Below are 23,196 nucleotides of genomic sequence, written 5' to 3' on the forward strand. Positions count from 1 at the left end.
ACACCTCCAGAGGACAAAAACCCAGCAAACAAAGTGTTTCCCCACCATCAAAAGATCCTTTGTGAATACTTTATAACCCAGAAAATGTTAAGTCCACTGTCAAAACATGGCACATTTAATCATCTGATTGGGTCAAGCTCAAGTTCCAAAACTTGTTTCTTTAGCAATAAACAAGTCAGCATTTGCCCCAAAGACAGGTTGGCTTTTCACAGCAGATCTTTAAGTGATGATTTTAAGATAAAATATTATATTGTTTATCTGGAATGCTGCATAGTGCACAGGGCTGGAGCAATGACTGAAGAAACTGATTGTCACTGAGAAACATTCACAAAATTTCACAAGAAAACAAACATTTTTACTTGTATCGAGCAGCAATATCAACATATTCATTGTATGGAATCTAACAGTTTTAAGAAAATGGGAGGAAATCACAGCAATATATCATTGCAGAGGCAGCAGTAAAGAGGGAGGTCTCAATTAAACATTAAGAAACAGCCATGAAATAATCAACAATGTGCAAGGTAATGGGACTGAACCACAATTGAGTTGCTCTCAGTCCCACATAGTGAATTAACTTTCCATACAATATTATATAAGTAACATTGACCCACTGACGCCAATTCTGATATCTCAAGTGCCAGAAGTGGGGGGAAAAAAGCCTAAAATATTCACCAAAATGTGGAATGTACACCAGCTTTGTGAAAGAAAAAAAAAAACCGAAACAAGGATATGACTTCAGTGTTTTAATTATTGCTCTCGTCGTTAGTGCAACATACACACAGCCTGCTGGGATCCTGCCCTATAAAGTTAGAATAACCAGAACTCACTCTGAGGTTCCAGTTTGAGCCTTTGGGTTTTATGAGAATAAGTGCAAAACTGTGGGGGAAAAAAGAGTTTATAAGCCATAAATGTGAGCAACTAGAGCTGTCTGCTTTGGTTTTTCTACTTCTATGGTTCTGTCTGTCACTGATATTACACTGAAAGAGAGAACTTGCCCTGGCGTCGCCTGAGATGTGATCAGTATGTTTTCTGGGGGGTTGAAATGAAATGGAGATTTTTGAGGCACGTGATCACAAATCTGTCTTCAAGGGCAACTTCATCACAAAGGGTCCTGTTATCAGCCGCAGGCGGCCAGAGTGGGGCCCATTCTTATCTTACGTTATGCTTATTATTATCATCATTACATAGTAAAATTTTGTGCTTGTTGAAAAAAAAAGAGAAAGAGAGAGATATGTGTGTTCTTTTGTTTTTGTAACTGGCTTTACAAAATTATGCTTTAATAAATTATTGAAAATTGTCCTCTACTTGCTGTGATCTTTGAGCACCTGTCTTGATTTACACATGTCAAGCAAAAATACTTTAGCATTGTAGTTACTTACAACGGCTTAATTCTTTTTTTTAATGTAAAAGATGCTGATTTATGGTGGTAGCATTACAAAGAAATTTCCATATATTTGGTCCTGATATGTCGAGCCTTTTTCATTGTTTTTTTTTTTATCTCTGTTTTAGGAGCTTGTGATTCTCGGATTAATATTGGAGTCGGAAAAACCCATATACTGTAACTGGAAGCTATTTTGAGAATAAAAACCAAAGATCAGGCATGAAGTAAAGCGGTATATCACTAAAACGACTTCACGTGGCGATTTTACCAGTTTTTTTTAAATAAGAAAACAAAGAACGTTGTAGTATGTAGTATGTAAAGAGATTCTCCCAGTTCCTGATTTGAATGAAGTATCTGGAGAACACCCGCCCTGCCTCCGCCTCCCTCTCCTTTGTCTCTGTGCGTAAAGTACGTGCGTCAAGACTTCGCGTAACGCGTCTAGTTCCTTGTGAGCGTTTTGTCCGTCTCGACACCGACGACCGGAGCAGCCAAAACAGTTCCTCCTCCTTCTGCTGCTGTCGCTGAACTTTCTCTGATTCTTTCAGGCGTAAATATCTTTTTTTTTTTTTTTAATTAAACGGGAGTCTCGGTGGCTGGATGATGGATTTGCGGACTTTCCTCCCAGCTCTCCTTCTTATCTTCGGTTTGGCCACAGTTTTGGCGCAAACCACCGCACCTGGTACAGGTAGGAATGGAAAATCAGAGGCTTTGGGGATTTGAGAGTTCGCGTTATCTTTTTTCTTTTTTATACATATAACTAACAAAATATTGACTTTTAGCGCCTTACTGTTTATATTTAGGTTGTTACAAAAACACATGTTTAATGTTTGGTTTTAAATATTTAATTGTTTTGAAAATACTCTTTCTGAAGGAAAGATACATGAAACTTTCCTATTGTGTTTTTTGTTATTTATATGCTTATGTTGTGTTACACCCTCTCAGCAGTCTCCTTTAAACTATTTTCCCTCCTGGCCCCTCTCATTGTTTTGAGAATATGAAAGACCAGAAGGACCAGCGACATTAATGGACCGCACCAGACTGTCAACAACAGACCAGACTTTGTTTTCAGTTACATTTTACAGAAACATGGCCACAGTGACTCCAACTCAGCTGCTGTCCTGCTGATGATAATGTGACTGGCTCAGCCTGTGTTTACTGTGCTCTGTCTCCATGGAAAAGGCCTCAGGAGGATTAGCAATAGTTAGAAAAAAACCACAGTGAGCACAAGTCCACAAGCCTCTGTTAATCTTCCCCCTCATTGTATTTTCGGCTAATCTCTCCATTTTTAAAGGCCCTTGTTCCGCCACTTGGGTGGAGAAAGTGTTTGCAGCTCCCAAGGAATCAGGTTTTCTCCTTCATTTCCTGCTCAGTGAGTTGTTTTAACGGAACTTGGTGACCCTTTTGTGTTCCATACAGCGTGCGAGGCGAAAAATGCCACAAACTGTGAGGAATGTCTGTCAAATGTGACGGTAAGTCCTGAGAAAAACCCTTTTTATTTGTATCCGCGCTTCACTGACTTCATGCTAGGTTTACAGTGTCTGTGTGTATGAAGTGGCCCCTCCTTGCTACCACTCCTGTTAGACTGGTTTGGGGAGTAACTGATCCGCCATCCATACCAGGCTCTCCTCCAGTTTCTACTTTTGGTGTTTATCATTCTCTTCAGCCTGTGATTGTTCTTCATGCTTCCAGATTTGTTGATTTTGTCTTATGCGTTTGTGTTTTGGTGTGTTCACAGTGCTTGTGGTGTATCCCCACTAAGTCCTGCGTAACATACCCAGTGAGGACCATCCTTCCACCTCATGCACTCTGCCCCCTGAATGATGCGCGCTGGGGCCTCTGCTGGAGTAAGGCACACACAAGCACACGCACCAAGCCATTGCCTTCAGTGTATTTTATCAACATTCTCTCTACTGCAGTCACAAAGAGCCAGATGGGCACATAAAATCCACCCAATTGACGCGTGTTTTGTTCTTAGAAGCTAAAAAATAAGCTTGATGTTTAACGATGTTGTGTGACATTGGTAAATTAAGTAGTGTGGCTGCATGATGCAGGCGTAGCGAAGCAGACAAAATAATTGTCTTGGGCCAGAGGAAGACATAAAAGCATGCACACTAACCATGTGCTGCCAGTTGTGCTGATGATCCCCATTGATCACCCAGAACTCGCAGAGAACTCAGTCCCCTGTGATAGCAACTATATTGAGGGTGCTAAATAACCACATATAATCTAATATTATATCCTTTTAAAAAGTTTGTTTCATGACATATGCAAAAGTAGCAGAGGTTTCTGCATATCATTCTTGAATAATGGCACACCTGCTGACATGAACCCCTGAGACATCTTGCCATCTTTAAAAATTGGTTTTAAGCTCCTGGAATTCTTTTGACCCTGATAACAAATATAATACAGAAGAAGGCCCGACATGAGTTTGTTTTTTTTGCTGCAAGAGTCAACAATTTTGATTTTTGCAAAAATTGTGAGTAGTTTTCTTCTGTTAATGGATGTTTGTGGACCTTCATATACTATACATTACAAGTTGAGTAGAACACTTTTTATACTACTGCTTCCAAATATTAATATGACATACATCATGCAGTGTGGCCTCCAGATTTCAAAAACAGATTTGCACGTCAAAGAACAACCCAAAACATATTCAGTGCTATGACGGGACGACAGGATATTATCACTCCTGCTGGACTGGAACATGGATGGAGTTGTAGTTTTTATATATATATTTTTTTTTTATTCAGAGTTTGTTTGGATTTGGGTTAAATATCACTAAATCACAAAATGGCTATTTTTGTTTTAGAGGAATTGACAAAGCAACAAGTCATTTAGACAAATAGACAAATCTATCAACTAAACACACAAACGGTAAACATGCTTTTGAGCTGATAATTTACTTTTAATCTTGAAATTGATTTTCACTTGGGTGCTTCTCGACTATATAGTACTTCCACCTACAGCCGATCTGAATATCTCTTAAAGTCATTGTCATTAGAAGTACCTTTCCTCAGTTGGCAAATTAAGACCGTCATCTTATAAATATTAGCACATCCTCCATTTATGTGTGTCAACCAAAAACATTAATGCTGACACATGGGGATCTGTGGCAAAAGTAACGGTTTAAAGATGACAAATAACTTTTAAGTGCGAAATACAGTGAACTCAACATCTTTTACAACTGGAACATGGTAACAGAGATCGTGGCCATAACGATCCCATTGCTAACCATCAGCGTGTCAAAACTGTAACAACACGTGCAAATCCGGAAATCCAAAAACATTGCACGACGACCCCCGGGGGCGCTGCGCTATAGTTTTCAGCATTTCCAGTCATGTGATTTGAGAGGTGGTAAAACAGTTGCCGGACATGTTTTCCTCTTCTATCTTGAACGTAGATCTGTGACGACTTGCTTCCTGCATAACTTCGTCATCGTGTTTTTGCATCTCTGCAGTGAACTTCCAGACGCTGATAATCACCTTGGCCGTGCTCGGTGCCGTCCTCATCATTGCCATCATGGTGTGTCTGTTCTGCTGCTGCAAGTGTGAGAACTTTGGGTAAGTGTGCAGCGGTTGACTGGCTTGTTCTCCCCAACTGTTCAGGTTTTGTTAGTCATTTGTGCCCGAGGGGATCGGGACACATTCCAGTAATGCGTGAAAGCCTTTCAAAGGCTTATAAGTGGTGTAATTATCTTTTCCTATCACAGCTTTTTAATGACTTGGGAAAAAAAGCATTCACAGTTTAAAAAAAAAAACTACCTCAAAACAAAACAAAAAACTATAGTAACAACAACAAAAATGATTTTAATTATGCCAGATGCGGAGTGTGTTTGATAATGAATTACTGCAAAATCGCTAACAATAAAGGCAGTACAAATTCTACTGTGAATAAAATGTACTAGTGCATCATGTATGGTGGTTAATGTGGTTCTCAACCCTTTTCTAATATTATCACGATCCCATCTTGGCCTCATTCACTCATGTTTCCACGTCACCTGCATTCTGTTTATTGTGCTCGCCTTGGTGTGGTTACCCTCGGGTGTCTGCGTGACAAAGGCACACCGTGTATACTTGCTGTGTACTTGTGACCTGATGAAATCGTAATGCTGGTCCTGTGTCTGTGTGTCAGATCTCAAAGGTTTGACGCCAAAATGGAGAGACAGGGCCAGAAGACGAAAACCAAGCAGGAAGAAAGGTGAGGATGTGATCACCCCTGATGCTGCTTCTTGGTCTTGTGATTCTACTTACAATTAGTGTTTTGTCCATTTCTATAACCTGACACAATTTCAATTCAAACCAGAGGCCCTCTTGCAGTGAGGCAAGTGTGCTAACCACTGCACCAATTTAGGGTTTTATAAATGTCAGGTGCATATTTCTGTTCCCTATTTTCCTTCTGTGTTTCACTGTGTGAACTGTGTGAACTGTTGCATTGCCGGTCGCCATCGGTATTTTTCCTTTTGATTGCACAACACAAATGAGGCAGACATGCACACGTCACACTGTTATCAGCTCAAACTGGTTTCTGGCCACTTGACTACTTGAAATGAGATTTATCATAAGTCACAGGCTCATAAGGCTCATGTAAAAAAAAATGTTTCGTCCCCACAGGAGGACAGAGATGAAGCAGAGACATGATGAAATCAGGAAGAAATACGGTGAGCTTTTCCACACAAGCCCGAAATAGTGACGGTGCACAACCTTTCTGCTCCTTTTAAAAGAAACCCTGCATGTGTAACAGAACTTTTGTTCGATGTAAATAGTTGATCCCGAATGAGCTTTTGGCAACTATTGTGTGGCGCCCTGAGCATCTGAGGGCCACGGAGGTGACAATGAAGGGGTTCACTGTCCCCAACAGGTTCTCTCAGCTGTCCAGGGATTCAAACCAGGGACATTTAAACTTAAAAGTTTGCTACTCTAACCTCTTTGTGGCTTCCCTTATAATATATGCTAGTTAGAATAGATTAGATGACTATACGACTTTGCAAGATTCAGAAGAGAGCAAATTACCTTCAGAAGCTGGTTCACAAACTTAAGTGACTTGTGCTTGTAATTTATTGGTTTCAGAAGATTGTTTGTTACTATGAGGGGGTTTAAAAGATGGCTAGTAGATATTTTCTTGTGATTTTGTCGCCGTTTGACTGATGATTTCGCTGTTTTGTAGGTCTGAGTGGCCAAAATCCATACTCCAGATTTGCATGAGTGGATGTGTGACCTGAGATTTCAACTTTCAACCCCTGAAATCGGCAATGCACGTCCATGCACAACGACTGGTTGTTATATAGGTGATGAGTTTATGTAAATTATGAAGACATTTTTGAAGAGTGAAATAGTTTTGTTAGAGTCCGCATCAGTGCGTCGTCCAGCCTTTTGAACAGGTCCACTTCATTAATGGAATCTTGGATGCTGTACCAGAAAGCCAGAAACAACATTTTTCTTTAGTCTTCTTTAACACTGTTATTGTCTATCTTAAATTGTTGACGGCATCATTCGACCTGTACTATTTATCAGCATATGCCTTAAGATTATTTGCATGGACTGAAATTCGGCCAGATTGTTGAACAAATCTCTCTTTGAAGAAAACATATATTGGAGATTAATTGTCAGTTTATTTTGCTCTTCTGAGTTGCTGCTGCTTTTAAAGATATATTGAGATAACCTAAAAAGCTTTTTCTGGATAGACTCATTTGATTTCAGGAGTGCAATCGTTGTTATGGCTGGATTTTAAAATGATAATGTAACATTTAGCATAGAAAATATATCCATATGCTGAGGTCATAGTGAATAACTGAAGAGGTTATGAAGAAATCTAAACTTTAGTGGAATATTTTTGATGCTTTATTTAATTCAGAGGTCTTCAGCTGTTTGTACATATTATGTAAAGATATTAACAGAAAAATAAAAAAAACAAAAAACTAATTATTTTGTCTTTCTCTTATTTGTTCATCGCCGGGCTTTTATTTGACCCAAATTCTGCTGAATGTGTTGCTTGCTTCCGTTTTCTGAGTAAATCACTGGTTTTACTCCTATTGTGAGGAGCATATACAAGGAAAATACATTGATACATGCTTTTTTAAGGTTAGTTTCCCAGAAATTAGTTAAAATAAAAGCCACATTGTTCCATCATGTTTGCAATAATTTAATGTTTCTGGTCCAGATAACTCAAACATAATGACAAGACACAAGCGGTCCTGATTATCCTCAGCAGGCTGCCATATTGGATGGCTGGCAGTGTGCTTTAAAAAAAATAAAAAAATTGTTAATGCTCATTACCTTCTTACTGACGACTACTACCATCTGTGTATTTTCTATTGTAAACAAATGTGAAACCAAAATTAATTGTTCATTTACATATTTTACCATTTTTAATTTTAATTTTTATTATTGTAGGAAAATCTAATCTTTATATAAGCCTCAGCTAAATGCTAATGTATTGTTTCTTCTTAAGCCATTTATGATGAGCTGATTTGTATGGAGAAAATAAAACATTTTATATATACATATAATCTTGAAGGAATTGCAGCAGTAGAGTTGCTCCCAAAACCTACCCTTTTCATAATAATCCATTTTTATTTGCACCGTCATTGTTATCAAATTGTATGTCTTGTTCATATAGTGTATTATACCACAAACAAACATATTTTCAGAGTTTTCTCTGTATTTAACAGGATTTGTCCCTGCTTTTCCGCTTGTGTGCACATTCATTCACATGCGCCTCTTCAATTCGCGTGAACGAGTATTTATCCCCGAATGCGCGCTCCCGCGTACACGCGCCCGTGATTGGCTCACCACGTGCTCCCTCGTAGCCAATTGCGTATTTGCGACTGCGGTTCCAGGCGCGCCCCCGTCAGCGAGGAGAAGAGAGGACAGAAGGCTGCAGAAAGGCCAAAATAAACCCAATTAGCAGCTTATTGTGGCCACAGTTCCACCAAATCCAGCCGAGATGTCAGACGAAAAGCCAAAGGTAAGACACGGAGGTCTCCATCGGCGTGTGTTCGCAGCGAAGGTTGAGCGCAAGCTCCTCAAACCGTTCTTCAGATGTGCAATCTAAAATGGCCTGGTTTGCACGTTTCTCCTGAATCGGCGCAGTGTTTGTTTCGCAAATGAATGGAAACTCCGCAAAAAAAAAATAAAAAAATCCCGAACTCCCATCTTCCAAGCACTCTCGTCGCACGGTGGGAACCGAAATACAGAGAGACTTTGCCCCGCGTGACGACGTTTCGGGAGTTGAGAGTAGAAACGTTCATTACGGCATGATTGCCGTTTGCGGGTTTTTTTTTTTTCTCCTCTCTTTGTCGGAGCGGGACCACGCTTCGTCCGCAACGCTGCGAATGCCGCAAGTGAAGAGGCGGCAAAAGAGCGCAATGAATGTGACGCACTCTCTGAAAGACGAATGTATTGGTGGGATTGTAGTGCAGGTTTTTACGATGCCGGCGTTCCTCTGGACCGCAGGACCGACAAAACTCGGCTGCTAGCAGCGTTAGCCAGCGGCTAAAACGCTCAAAACGGACCTGAGCTAGCCGCGCTAACGTTAGCATGTGGAGCAACCTGCATCTCTCTGCTTCACGCAACCTCGTATTTTACTGACGTTTCTCCTTCGCCGCAAGTTACAGTATGTGGGATAATCTCATTAAAAGTCGACTTCATCCCCACTCACACTTGGATTGTGGCTCTTACTTCTTACTCATTTACTGTGATTCCCACCTTGAATGAGATCCAGGTCAGCCGAGAGCCTTGACAAGTCGCTCAATTAGTAAATAGGTTCCACCTGTGAGTAAAGCATGTGGGGGTGGACGTGCTGTGGACAGTGGAGGCCAAAGGTGAACTTTATGAAATGAACACAAAATTGGCACTACACGTCACTCTGAGCATGGTGGCGGCAGCATCATGTTGTCAGTCGGATGCTTTCCTTCAGGAGGACAAACAAACCATCAAACAATGCAGCCAGAGCCTCAGTGGAAATGTTGAGGTCAAAGTCATATTCATGTAGTCCAGACCGTAATCCAGTTTAGAAATCTCTGGCATGATTTCGACACTGCTGTCCAAAGATGCTCTCCATCATACTGGAGCGACTGAACTATTTTTCAAAGTGGAATATGGACAAAGATTTCGGTCTCTACATGTGCAAATCTGGTTGAGACATACCCAAAGGACTTGCATAAGGATTACAGCTAAGGTAGTGTGTGTATGGGGGGGGTTAATTATGAAAAGAAAACCCTGTCATTTTCTTTCAGGTTCACAATTACGCAGCACATTGCATTGGCTTATCAGATGAAATGCAATGTGAATGTTGTCCTTCGTTTAACATTAAATGTGTCTGTCTCTGCAGGAGGGAGTAAAAACTGAGAATGATCACATCAACCTCAAGGTTGCGGGGCAGGATGGGTCAGTGGTCCAATTTAAAATCAAAAGGCACACACCGCTCAGCAAACTAATGAAGGCGTACTGCGAACGACAGGTGAGCTGAAGGCCAAAGTTATGACTCCTCCAGCAGCATGTTATTGCTGGTGGATGGGACCCCATTATCCTTCTACTTCTGGGATTTTTTTTTAGTTTGACTCTTCGTGTGTCTTCGTCCACAGGGTCTTTCAATAAGGCAGATCAGGTTCCGGTTCGATGGCCAGCCTATTAATGAGACGGACACGCCTGCACAGGTACGAGAGGAAACGTCCTCTATGTGTGATTTTAACAGAAAATTGTCATTAGGTCAGAGCTGCAAGGCTGATCTAATCATACATCAATGTTTCCTACTTGCATTGTTGATCTTTGATACTCACTATATGGCACTTATTTTTTTCTTGGTCAGCTGGAGATGGAGGATGAAGACACCATAGATGTTTTCCAGCAGCAGACAGGCGGGCACTGCTAAGCCCTACCTTCTTCATTGATGGCCACCTTCAGACCACACCCTCAGCTACCTTCCCGATTGCTCCTTTCAGACTTATTATTATTATTATTATTTCTTCATTTTAAAACTGTTCCTGTCATGGTTATTCATTGAGTGTGTGTTGCAGCCTCCTTGGCTGTTTCTGTGCAGTCTCGACCTTGATTGAACTTTAGTGTCTCAACACCAACCCGGCAAGGTTTTTTTTTTTTTTCTTCTTCTTCTCTTCTCACACACTGTAGGCTGTGATCGGACCAACAGCTCAGCGCGTCGGTTCCTGCATTGTCACTGCTTTTCATACACTGTTCCAACAGAAGTTTAGGATCCATTAGTCTGTAATTGGTGTTCATCGGGGTTGAGGCTCTGCAGGTTTTTTTTTTTTGTTTTTTTTCTCCAGGGGTCGTGGTCTGTGTGCAGGAACAGGTTTTCTAGTGGAAGCACTGTCAGAACTCATTACACATCTGCTTTCTATTTCACTTGGCTTTCATGTGTTTTTTTGTCTGAATGGTGACTCCTGCTTTTTCTGTCAATATTGTATTTTATCTCTTTGCATTTTATGTGCTACTCCAATGTTTTTGTATTTTTGCCTCATGTTCAGAAGTATCACCCATAAGGTTTTGTTTTTTTCCTTCATTTTTTTTGTTTCCTCCCACCTGTACAGAAGTTTCAGAATGGGTGTTAGATAAAACGTGGGGCTTGGACCAATACTCCAAAGACCGAACTTTCGCTTCATAGTTAATGTACTTTCTGTCTAAACCCAAACCTCAAAGTCAGAACTGCCACATTTGAAGGCATTTGTATTGCATCAATGTCATTTGCTTCCTCTATTGAACGCTACTAATTGAGAGCGATTGTGGGTGTCTGCAACACAGATTGCTAATGCTGAAGAATGCCTGTTTGGGGAAGAAGATTAATTTACACCGAGTTGGTGGGGTCGACTGTAAGGATAGTTTCTTAATGTGGAACACATCAATTCTTCGGTTTTATTATTTGCCTTTGTTTTAAGATGAAGTGGTCCAGTGATCAGTCCCCCATTGTAATGCTCCTAAGAGGTTTTATTGGATGGGTTAAGGCTGAGAGGAGCTGAAGAGGTGTTTCTTGATCCTACTTTGGGGTTAGCAGCAGCAGCTCTCTGCTCAAGACGGGCTTACTGACTAAAGAGTATTTACTGCTGACATTTTGCAATTAGACTGTGTCCAAGTGACGATGTCTTCAGTCGTAATGAGTGTTTTCCATATTTCACCGTCTGGAGAGTGACATTTGCAGTTGGTTGCATATCAGGAGGGCAGAAGTCGGCCCGGAGGGTTTGGGAGATACACATTCTGTACCCGCAAGGCCCTGTTCTTCATACGTGGATTACAGAGTCGGTTTTAAGGCCTGATGTGATGTTGGGGTTTTTTAAATTCAGTCGTGTTGCAAAGTGTGTGTAGAAATGGCTCACAGTCACTGTTTTAAGTTATTTTTCTTCGAAAAGGCCGCACCTTTCTTTAATGGCATTCGCGTATTAACTAAAGGTTTTGTGTTGTCCAATTGCCAACTCAAAATGAAGCTTATTTAAAGGAAATCCAGACGACGTTTGTTTGGCTGTAAAGAAAGGTGCCAGTCTTTTCTGTTTAGTGTCATTTTTGTACTATAAACCCTGTTTCTCAGACATATTTAGATGAAGCTTCTCCCCCATTCTCCCATAGAATGAACACTTCCTTATCACCTGTCATTTATTTATACAGATTACTTTCACTCTTGAAAGTAAATGTAATCTTTGGACCCTGTGCTGCTTGTTCGGTCATCAACAAACATTTTATCAACCCTTGTGATGCGGAGACATGTTTGATCTCCTTAGACTGGGTCACAGGTAACAGCTAAGACTTCCTCGCAGGAAATAAGAGCACAGTAAACTCCCAAAAATCAGGCTTCCATTTGCATTTATAGTACCGGTCGGCTGTATGAAGATCTCTGAAGCTGACTTTTTGACTGAACTAAGCTAATGTATGAAGAACGGGGCCCTGGTCTTGTCATATTGTTTGTTTCTCTACTGATTTGTACATTATTTGTGGTCTTTTACTACTGTATACAATAAATATAGTTTGGTACTCAGATTTTCCAGTCCAGTCTTCAATCTTTTTGTTTTCACTCGTCCCTTCATACTTTTGGGGTTGGGTTTCTTTTTGACTAGTAAGCAGAAGTCTTCACCCATTGAATCCCATTGAACTTCATTCAGAAATGAGCCTTTTGGGTCATTTAGAAGCCATTCGGGTGATTATGGGTGAAGGTGGGTAATCACACAGCTTGAGATGAACACATTAATACCTATGACTAATTTATTGGAGAGAATTGACCTCGGATTCATATTTAGCGATTGTGGGAGGAAACATGCACAAGGACAACATACAAACTCCACACAGACTTCCGGGACTCAAACCAGGTGTATGGTTAAAGATGAGCAATATGAGGAGAACATGGAAATGCAAAACCACTGTTGGCAAAGTTCCCCCTGCTCAAATAAAAACGGACACAAGATGGCGGCATTGAATCTTGCAAATCACTCATTTCTGGTTTGCTCATAATCTAGTTTATTAACACATTAACCCTAACCCTTTGCCACGATCATCTGAGGTAAACTTTATCTATGCTTCAGCTCATTATTTTAGTTCAATAAAGAAGCACATCAAAACAATTGTGATTATCTGGGACTGCATCGCTTCAGGGAATTATCGTAAGAGTCCTCTTTTAGAACCAACAATCTCATCTGATAAAGTTATTTCAATGGACACAGTCAGTGAAACTGGACTGTTTATAAGATTAATGACTGGTTGATGAGTCAGACCAGGAAAAAGGAACATAATGTTGGAGTTAATCTTCTTTTCATCATCTAAGCAGTCCAGTTGTGAAGCGTCCACACTCTGCTCTCCGACGGAGCACGAAAGCAGAAAAACATGATCCAGGACAGCGTCGATATCTTGTATCCCGATCTGTGTTCATTCTGTGTTTTTCATGTGAGTGCAATGAAGAGAGATGGGAGAGCATTTGCCTTGTAAATGTGCGGGTCAGTGGCTGGAAGCACCCTGAGATATCTGACACGAGTTGGAAAGGTGCTGTTTTGCCAGAACAAAAGCACCTAGTGACAAACAACCTGAGGCCAAACAGACCCAGAAAACCTTTTGTAACAACCCAGGACACTCAGTGCCTTTCTGTAGAGCCTGTATTTAAAAGTCTGACGTCAGTGTTCACACTCCTCCTCGGGATTTCCTCTGTCCAGGCTTGTCAAAAGAGATGCAAATACTTTTATTTGTAAATATTCTGTTACTGAAGCCTCCTCATGTCTTGGAATGATTGGCTTCTTGTAGTGTTTATTGTTGACCCCCGGCGGCTTAGTCATATTTGGAAAAGCACAGGATTTTGACCCTTGAACGTCCTTGTTCGAGCACATATTTTGTATTTATTGGTCATAAAATGAGATGACAAATGTTCAAACAAATACAACTTAATTAGAAGTATTGTTGAAGCACGTTTCCTCAAAAACTAAAGCATTTACCTCTCAAGCAATATTAAATATTTTCTTTCTTCAGCAAAGTAAAAAGTGGAGTAGGTTATATTGAAAGTACAAAATGGTAAACAAATGTAACTATAATGCACAAATTGTATCTGCTGGGATAGACTTTGTGGCTACAAAAACCTAATTTGAAAGATTTAAACATTAAAATCAAACCATCGTCATATTTAGTAACATCTTGACTTTAAAAATATAAAAGTCAATAATGCAGTTTGAACTGTACGTAGTATAAGTGAATGAACTGGAGAAAAATTAGTATTAGCTTATTTTCCTAAAGTGTACCTTTCGAAGGCTGTATTAATTTTACTGTGGCTGTGAGGTACAATGATTAATTCACACTTTAGGGGACGACCCTCTATAATCTTACAAATGGGTGTGACTGACTGAAAAGCCAACTCACTGAGAGAGAAGTCTCGGTTGTGTTGAAGGAACCTCTGCATGATAAAAAAAAATGGATTAGAAGACTGATGGATTTGTGAATTCTCTCCAGGAACAATTGAGTATGGATTATTATTTATAAATATGCAATAAATCAATAAGAATGTTTTTGTTATTGCAATTACATATTGACACACTGATAGCTTGTACGTCAGTTTGCATGCTTTTAAGTAACACACACACACACACACACACACACACACACACACACACACACACACACACACACACACACACACACACGTGCGCGCACAGATGCGGAGCAGCTCACCCCTCTGGCAGGTCTGTGTCATCAGATTTGTGGTTGAGGGTGGATGAGTGAAAGGCTGGTTTATGATTTGCATGGCCCCGGTGTTTAAAAAGCGTTGCAGGTGCAGGATCCTCCACACAGATGAATGGATTTCTTCCTGAACGCAGATGCTCCTGGGCTTTCTCTGTTAACGTACATGTGACATGCCAGACTGGCCTCCATTTATTCTTTGTTTGGACTTGGACGATCTGGAAGTTTTAACCTGGGATGAAGATGACAAGTGCACATTCTTTTTGCCGTCTATTATCAGTTGAGATAGAGAATTGTTAGCAGTGAACAAGGGATTACCTTCAACATGGAGACATTCCTACCTGCTGGAAACTGAACCAAAACGACCTTCTGCAATGTCAACGCTGGTGTTTGTACAGCTCCTTCTGCTGGGGTTAAGGGTCACCGACACCACGACAGACACCCAGCGACAGTGTGCAGGTATTAAACCTTTTTATTCTATTCTATATCTCCTAACCTCATCTGTATTCTCTATAACCTCAACTCACTTCCACACATGTAATGTTCAGTTAATGATTATCCAGTGGATGGTTTATGGTTTCACCTAAAACCAGGGAAACCCCTCCAGCTAAAATTCTTTTGGATAATTCCAACTGTCTGTGTCTGCTTTCAGCGCAGGGAGAGGGCGCTTGTGTTTGTGTGTGTGTGTGTGTGCGTGCGTGCGCGCGTACGTGTGTGTGTGTGTGTGTGTGTGTGTGTGTGTGTGTGTGTGTGTGTGTGTGTGTGTGTGTGTGTGTGTGTGTGCGTGCCGTATTAATTTAAATTCACATCTACAAACAAGTACAGACAGTGGATATAGTTTGGATTCCACAACAAATCTGTGCACATCAGAAGAACAGTCGAAACAGGGTGCGTTTTTTTTTCTTTTCTCCAATGATGCCTCTTCAGAACTATTGCTTTTGATTCTTCTCAGTTTGCAAGGAGTATCGCTTTGGAATCCCCAATAAAATCTCATAAAGCGCCACAGGTTCCTCAGGCTGTTTCTCACAAAGAAGGGTGGGGTGGGATGAGGGGGCTGTAATGAATTTATTATTTTACAACTGTTATTAACTACCTCTCTGACGCGTGCAAGCAATAACCAAGTTTGAACTGTTTATTGGTGATGGCAGATGTGTTGAAGATGATATTACACATGAAAACATGCATGAAGACTGACAAGGTTAAAATCGTGTTGGTACAACCAGAGAAACAGTAATACAAAAGGATTCAAAGAGAGACATCTGATTTTCATAATTTATTCTATTATACATACATACAAAAATATTTATTCTTTAATCTGTGTAATTTTAGAAATAAGATAACCTCAGTTTTGTTATAACTATCAAGTTATCAAGTTATTAGTAAGCATGCTGATTTTCAATTTGCACTGTGTGAGAATTTTATGCAGTACAAGCAAATCATTTATTTATTCAGAATGTTTCTGGTTGATCTGGTTGATAGCTACTACATCTCATTATTGACCTGAAGAGCCCCTCAGTGGTATTTTGTGCCCTGACTGGGGGCTCCCAGCCCCCCCGGTTAGGACCTGCTGGTTTATTGTGTTGCAATAATCATCTTCTTTATTTACTTATTGTGTTCAGATATGGTCCCCCTGGATCTTCTGTCTTTTCTCCTGGAGAGGGACACCTCCAAACTTGTCTCTGGCCTGCAGATGAAGTCAGCCGCGGGCAGGAGGGGCATTCAGATTTTGAGCCCAGAGCGCTCGCTGAGCTTTCCCTCATCTGAGCTGCTGTTGAACTGTGAATGGTTCCCCGAAGAATTCTCCATCGTTGTGACTTTAAAATTCGGTCACATTGCACCAAAGGTGAGCATCAATAAGAAAGACAATGAGATAGATAGATAGATAGATAGATAGATAGATAGATAGATAGATAGATAGATAGATAGATAGATAGATAGATAGATAGATAGATAGATAGATAGATAGATAGATAGATAGATAGATAGATAGATAGATAGATAGATAGATAGATAGATAGATAGATAGATAGATAGATAGATAGATAGATGTGTTATTATGCTTTTTTTATGGGAACAGGCTGAGTAGTATGTAAATAAAACAGATGCACCAAAGGAATGAGTAGAACATTGGCCCCTTAAGTAAAACAGTTGAAATATTGCAAAACTGATACACATACAAACTAAACGTCCATCAGTGAAAAAAGAAACCTCTGCCTAAATGTCCTTTGTTTTTGAATGTTTGCTTTGTTATGCCACAGGGAGATGAATACATCTTTTCCTTAACTGAGTCAAAAAAAGACAGAAAACAATCAAGAGATGAGAGCGAGGAGAACGACGACATTGTGGAACTGACGAAAGATAAGACTGGAGAAGAGCACCAGAGGGAGACAAAGAGGATGAAGAGAAAAAAACACAGTTCGCGGCTCATCCTGGGCCTGAAGTTCTCGAGGAAACGCCTGGGTTTAGTTTTTAAAAGTCACAGAGACGTCGTGGAGCACTGGGTGTTTCGAGGCACCCGGTTGGCTGACGACCAGTGGCACACCCTCGTTCTCGTCGTTGGTAGACATCATGCAACGCTCACGGTGGACTGCAACACACCTCTGGAAATGTAAGCTCATGTTCCCACCACCCCCCCCCCCCTTTTTTTTTTGCCACTGAATTGTCTGTCTGCCGTCATCCTCTCTTCCTGTTCCTTCCGAGCTCCCTTGAGGCGTACTAGATCCTTCACCACAATAAAAATGGTGCTGCTCCAAATCTGCCTTGCACCCCGCAGCCATATCATCGTTCCCTGACAGTGTGTGATAGATTGTTTTTCGCGGAAACTCCCTCTGGCACACAGGAGGGAGGACTATCAACACCCACATAGCACTTAGATATGTAATAGAAATCGTGTCTCCTCTTTTCCGACCTCTCGTATGAACAGGTGATGCTGCTTTAATTACAGAGTATTTACTTCATTTACAGTAGAAAAAACAACTTAGTGCAGTGATTATAAATAATTATATATATCTGGTATTGCAAACAGCATTCCCTCCAGGCCTTTTCCCTCAGACGTCAACATTCAAGGATCCAGAGTCAACGTTGGCAGTCGGGGTCGGTGGAAAGGCTTGTTTTCAGTAAGACGCGTTTCTTTATCTCAAAGGGTAACAAGATGCATATGAAATACCTCATGACCTCAAAAGTGATGGAAAATGAACCTTATCCGTTCCTCTATCCTTAAGGGTCTGCTCCGACAGCTGGTTCTGGTGCCGGGTTCAGACGCCACCCATCACATCTGCCCTTCCAACGACCCCCAACTGGCAGTCCTGTCAGTGCCACCACTGCTCTTAGACCTACATGTCATAGGAAGGGAGGGGGGGCGACACGGAACTCCCTCTGGTAATTTAAACATACAATACAGGAGGAATTTAAAGCAACGACAACATTTAAGTGAAATGAAGCGTGTGTTTCTTAGACCAGTATGCGTTTTATATTCAGAAACAGAGGAGCGCGTGGCTGTGGGGTTGGAGAGATCCTGCTCAGAGCTGCGTCAAGGTCAGCTGTGGTTCAATCCGCTCAGAAAGGGCCTGTACCTCTGTGACGGGGCTGTGTGGGTCACCGTGTTAGAAGGTGAGAATTCAAACGTCTGCTCATGAGCAAGCCTCTGCTCCTGTTTGTATGAAAAGTGACAAAATCTTCTCCTCTCGGTCTACACAGATCATAAAAGGTTGGACTACATGTTGGAACATCAGGTCCTCTCCACCAGCTCAGAGACACACGACGTGGAGGTAATTCGGACTTTTTGAATACGTGTGGTCTTTCTGCACGTCAGAATGACGTATTTCTTTTGTGATTTCACAACTACTTTTGCAACCTGTGACCCTGAAATTGACCAAGCAGCATAGAAGGTGGATGGAAAAAAAAAAATGTTGCCCAAGATCAACAATAAAAGCTCAGCTTTTCTCAGAGTGTAGATTCTTGATGAAAGAAGAAGAGGGAATGATTTAGCCGGTGGCTGGTGGGAATAAAGAAATCCTCAAAATCAAAAGCATCCAACTGTCATCCATCAACAAAAAGTCATTTATTGCTTATGTATCAGCCATTGACATTTATATCTGAAATCAAAACCAGAAATTTAGCACTTAGTGTGAAGGAAGTGAAGTGCAGCATCAGAGGGAGGGTAAATAACATATTGATGTCAGTGTGGTGAGAGGCAACAGTTTTACTTGGATTATATTGCTTAGATTTTAAAAGAACTTTATTTGATTTATCATTTTGGTGTGGTTGGAGAAGGACCTTAAATCCTTTTGAAGGGGAGATACATTTCGAATGCCCTACGGTATAAATAAGTCAGCAGAGGGTTGTATTCATAGACAGGTTGTGGTAATATCCTGCACTTCACCTTAATAAATTGCACCCAGCATATCTGTCACGTTATAACTTTGATTTCATCTAAACTCCAGGTGTTTGAGGTTCCCAGTATGGGTCTGATGGCTGCTATGGCTCATCGGTCCACAGCTTCTGGCTCTGCTGTGTATCTGTGGACCAATTCAGGTTTCCAGCTCTACCAGAACATCAGCACATACGGAGCTTTAGCTTGGAGACATTTTAAGATGGGCAAGAAGGTATGAAACACATACGGCCACATTTTGCTTTCCGATGAGGTTTTGCACCCACATCGTCTCTGTTCTATTTCTTTGACGTAGTTGTTCCTCGTTGGGTCTAATTCCGGGGGAGCTCCAGACAGGCAAATGACCAAAGACACCGAGGTGGATTTTTCTGTGATTTACAAGTGGAGCAAAAGAAGAAACAAGTTTGTGCAGTTTCAGACTCTGCAGACCCACTGTGCCCGAGACTGGGAGGCATTTGAAATCAATCAAGAAACCTATCTTGCTGTGGCTAATCACCGAAAAGGTAAAAACAAAAATAGCCATTACATGACTTTGTTACCTTGCATCGTTCCTGACATGTCCTGCTATGACGGCATAGTGTTGCATTTATTTCTTCCCGGTTCGTCTTTCAGGTAACAACAATCACACTATAAACAGTGTGATTTACAAGTTCAACGGATTAACAAAGTCTTTCGAGGCTCACCAGATGCTGATGACTTCAGGGGCTTATGACTGGGAGTTTTTCACGGTCGGGCCTTACCATTTCCTGGTGGTTGCAAATGCTTTTGATGGAGTGACCACATCTGTCGACTCTGTCATCTATGTTTGGGTCAATGGAAGCTTCCAGGTGTTCCAGACAATTAAAGTAAGCAAAGGTTGGCCGAGAAATGCTGAACTGCTCTTAAAAAAAATAGCTTAGAAACTCACTGGATAGTTCAAAAATGAAAAAAAAAAAACCAAAACCCCAGAATAGCTGTTTAGATCAAAAACACAAGAAACCACAGATCTTGATGGTATTTGAGCATCAGATGGAAATTTAACCTATATTAGCACTTGGAGGTAATATTTTGCTGCAGGATTTCCATGCCACTCATCACTCTGAGATGGTAAAAAATAAAAGAGTATCTTGTCTGTACACAAAGAAATGAGTGGCGTACAAACAGTGAGCAATTAATAGATTATTGGAAAAAAGATGGAGAGCAAGGAATAGGCGTGTCTGTGTGTTTAAGACAGTGCCAAATGTAAAGCGCGTGGTTTGGCTTGATTTGGCCCCCACTGAAGCAGTGCTTTGACATGTAACAGATAGTGAATCGTATATTTAAACCCAGCCACATTTGATGTGAGGGTGTTGACACATTGATAGTCATGTGAGAAACCACGAGGATATGGGTGATTTAGGGGAACTCCACAGCTGGTTGTGAGAACTCATAAGAACACCTTAAGGGGCTGAGGGAAATTAATCACCTGAAATCATTCAGAAATAGAACAGGAATGTTTGTTTTTGACATCTTTTTGGCCAAATCAGCTATGAGTCTTGGCGGGGACGATATCAACATGATAATGTAGTGTAATTATGGCTTTGTACAGATATTTATCATCCTCAGAGGATGACTCAAGAGTCCGGAGTCAAACTGTAATTCTGTGTGACGCCTTCAGCAATCATAAAACACCACTCATAAAACACACAACACACTAAATAACTATAACATTCATTACTATATTACTATAATTTTCTTGTCTTTTCTTGACCTTCATATTGCTACAGCTATGAAGGTGCTCCCCAGTCCTGCATGTTTTAGCTCTCTCCCTGCTTCAGCGTGCCTGAATCTCATGATGATGTCATCACCAAGGTTGCGAAAAAGCCCAATAAGGAGCCCCTCATTGCAATCAGGTGTGTTGCAACTGGGAGAAGCTAAACCCTGCAGGACAGGGGCCCTCGAGGATTGAGTTTGGAGACCTCTGTATTAGACCCTCATTTTGAATGAAACCCAATCTGCCCAATAGCGCAACGTAACCTTTTTGGAAGTCGTGTGAAACCTAAACTATCTTTTAAAAAAATTCTAAACTGGACCAGGAGCTCTGAGAAAATTAATGAGGATGATAGTGGTGCAAATTAAACAGTGAACCTGCTGAACATCAGGGTTTTACCACTGTAGCATTGATTGTTAGTGTGTATGCATGTTAAATTTCAGTAATGTCATGCTCTTTAAGTGGCGGTAGTAATTTATTATGATGCCCAGTTTGTCATCATTGCATCTCCTTTGCACTTTTGTTCTATTTTTGGCAATCAGCAATAACAAAGAGCTCCAGTGAAATTTCACTCTCCCTATTAATTAATATGGAGGGTCCGGGGTGTGACTTTTCCAATTAGGATTTATTCTTTTTAACTATTATTGGAAAAAAAAAAAAAAAAAAAAATTACAAGAACAAACAAATGAAGGTAATGTCAATCTTTACTTTAAGAAAACAAACATTTTCAGAACTATATTGTAAGTGTAGGGGTGGACTAAAATGCTATAGTGTGAAAAGCTATAGCTGTAGCAACAGTCGGCATCAACATATAAAGACCTTCCAATGGAAAGTCACTTTTTCCTCCCACATTTGTAGGACCCCTTTCACAACATATTAAAACTGACCCTTTTACGGCTTCTTAAAAGCCTCATTATTCGAGTTTCCCTGTGATAACTGAGGATGAATTAGTCAGTCGGTGCTTTCTCTTTGTCCATGCAGACTTTCTGTGCCACAGACTGGGAAATGTTTCAGATTGGCAGCAGAGTCTTCTTGGTTGTTGCGAATGGACACAGACTCTACAGCAGCGGGCCGAGTCAATACACGATCAACTCCACCATATACGAACTGGACATGAGTGGACAGCTGTTTGTCCGCTTCCAGGACATTGTCACCCACAGGTATTGATGTTGCAGACACAAGGACCTTTAAAAAAAACAAAAAAAACATTTCGACTCATTGCATTAACTCGTCATCACCACACACTTCTGGTCTTTCTCGCCAGTGCTGTGGATTGGGAGTTCTTCAGCCTCGGGGAAGAATATTTTCTGGTTGTTGCTAATTCCTTTAACGGAGAATCCTATTCTCTCAACAGCATACTCTACAGGTATTCAACTTGTCAACAGCTCCCTCCCAGAATGAAATAATTCACCCATCCTGATTACCTTGTGGTACATGTCATAAAACCTTCCAACAGATATACTCCTATTACGCTGTTGTACTTCCATCACCATGAATCAGAGTAGTGAAAGCATACCACCATCTTTTGATATATTATGACAATCTAACAGCTCAGGGATGTAGACCATTAACAAGAACTAAGGTGCAAATGCTCCACTGATGTGAACCCTCTTCTCTTTTTGTTGCAGGTGGCAGGGATATGAAGGATTTGTTCCCATTCATTGGCTCCCGACTATCGGGTGCAGTGACTGGGAGTTTTTCAGCTCTAAGGGGGAATCGTATTTGATCTACTCTAGTGCCAAAGCACCTCTCTCCAAAGTGTTCAAACTGAAAACCTACTAGACAAAAAAAGTGTGTGAATGTGTCTCTGTGTATGTGAGGCTTCATGTATTGAATTTATGTGTGCCTGTGTGTGTTTTTTCTGTGTTGCATTTTGGAGATACATTCAAAATTATCATATCTATACATATCATTATCTATTACATAATGCATAAATTAACAATTAAAATGATCACCAATATGACAAAATTGATCAAATTATGATTTTTTTTATTTTTTTTTTAACTCCAAAGACATGTACATTGAATTCTAGCAGGGGTTGTAAAGCAACCCTTCATAAATGCTAAAATGCACAGATGTACCTCATTTTCTTATAGAAAACAATAGTTTATAGGTTATCTGTGTGCTTTTGTATGTATAGAATTTAATACTTGTGTTTTTATTTTTGATTGCATTTGGTAGTGAAATTATATTCAACATTTTACTTTATGAGCTGGAATTTACATAAAGATGAACTCCTTGTTGCCTTTTGCCTCTGACTGCATGTATATAAACAGAAAGTAAATTATTTAAATCACAATAAACTAAACTTTGCATGTTTTTGTGCAAGATAATTGTTGTTTATACACTTCTGTTTTAATGGTAATTAGTTGTCTGGTGGGGTCTTTAAATGTGATAGACTCCTGTGTGCATGGCCTTGGGCACATTGTTGCTAACTTCTGGAAAAACTGACAACCTCAAGTTATGACAGACTTTTAAATGACTGCGATTGAAGTGATGCTTTTAGAGCCTGCAAGAACAGACATGTAAAGAGATGTCGTAAAAG

The 23,196-nt window shown here is 40.6% G+C and overlaps 3 protein-coding genes across 3 annotated transcripts; all 3 read left to right on the forward strand.

Annotated features, from left to right (window-relative positions):
- The first annotated feature begins 1,854 nt into the window (after positions 1–1,854).
- Positions 1,855–7,282, forward strand: pttg1ipa (PTTG1 interacting protein a). Its single transcript, XM_080513383.1, has 7 exons — positions 1,855–2,066; positions 2,798–2,850; positions 3,117–3,225; positions 4,839–4,941; positions 5,513–5,578; positions 5,992–6,038; positions 6,545–7,282. The coding sequence occupies exons 1-7, from the start codon at positions 1,979–1,981 to the stop codon at positions 6,580–6,582; spliced, it is 504 nt and encodes a 167-aa protein (XP_080369509.1). The 5' UTR covers positions 1,855–1,978; the 3' UTR covers positions 6,583–7,282.
- A 933-nt stretch (positions 7,283–8,215) lies between these two features.
- On the forward strand, positions 8,216–12,360 carry sumo3a (small ubiquitin like modifier 3a). Its single transcript, XM_080512706.1, has 4 exons — positions 8,216–8,344; positions 9,710–9,838; positions 9,963–10,034; positions 10,187–12,360. Exons 1-4 carry the CDS (start codon positions 8,324–8,326, stop codon positions 10,247–10,249), a joined length of 285 nt encoding a protein of 94 aa, XP_080368832.1. The 5' UTR covers positions 8,216–8,323; the 3' UTR covers positions 10,250–12,360.
- A 2,504-nt stretch (positions 12,361–14,864) lies between these two features.
- LOC308142280 (thrombospondin-type laminin G domain and EAR repeat-containing protein-like) lies at positions 14,865–22,507 on the forward strand. The gene is made up of 13 exons (XM_080512628.1): positions 14,865–14,991; positions 16,152–16,375; positions 16,791–17,140; positions 17,558–17,648; positions 17,754–17,910; positions 18,010–18,141; positions 18,229–18,299; positions 18,975–19,136; positions 19,218–19,425; positions 19,535–19,767; positions 21,633–21,811; positions 21,916–22,017; positions 22,280–22,507. The coding sequence occupies exons 1-13, from the start codon at positions 14,907–14,909 to the stop codon at positions 22,431–22,433; spliced, it is 2,148 nt and encodes a 715-aa protein (XP_080368754.1). The 5' UTR covers positions 14,865–14,906; the 3' UTR covers positions 22,434–22,507.
- The last annotated feature ends 689 nt before the right edge of the window (positions 22,508–23,196 follow it).

The sequence above is a fragment of the Blennius ocellaris genome (genome assembly GCF_963422515.1).
Source record: "Blennius ocellaris genome assembly, chromosome: 17".
In the NCBI taxonomy this organism is placed as follows: domain Eukaryota; kingdom Metazoa; phylum Chordata; class Actinopteri; order Blenniiformes; family Blenniidae; genus Blennius; species Blennius ocellaris.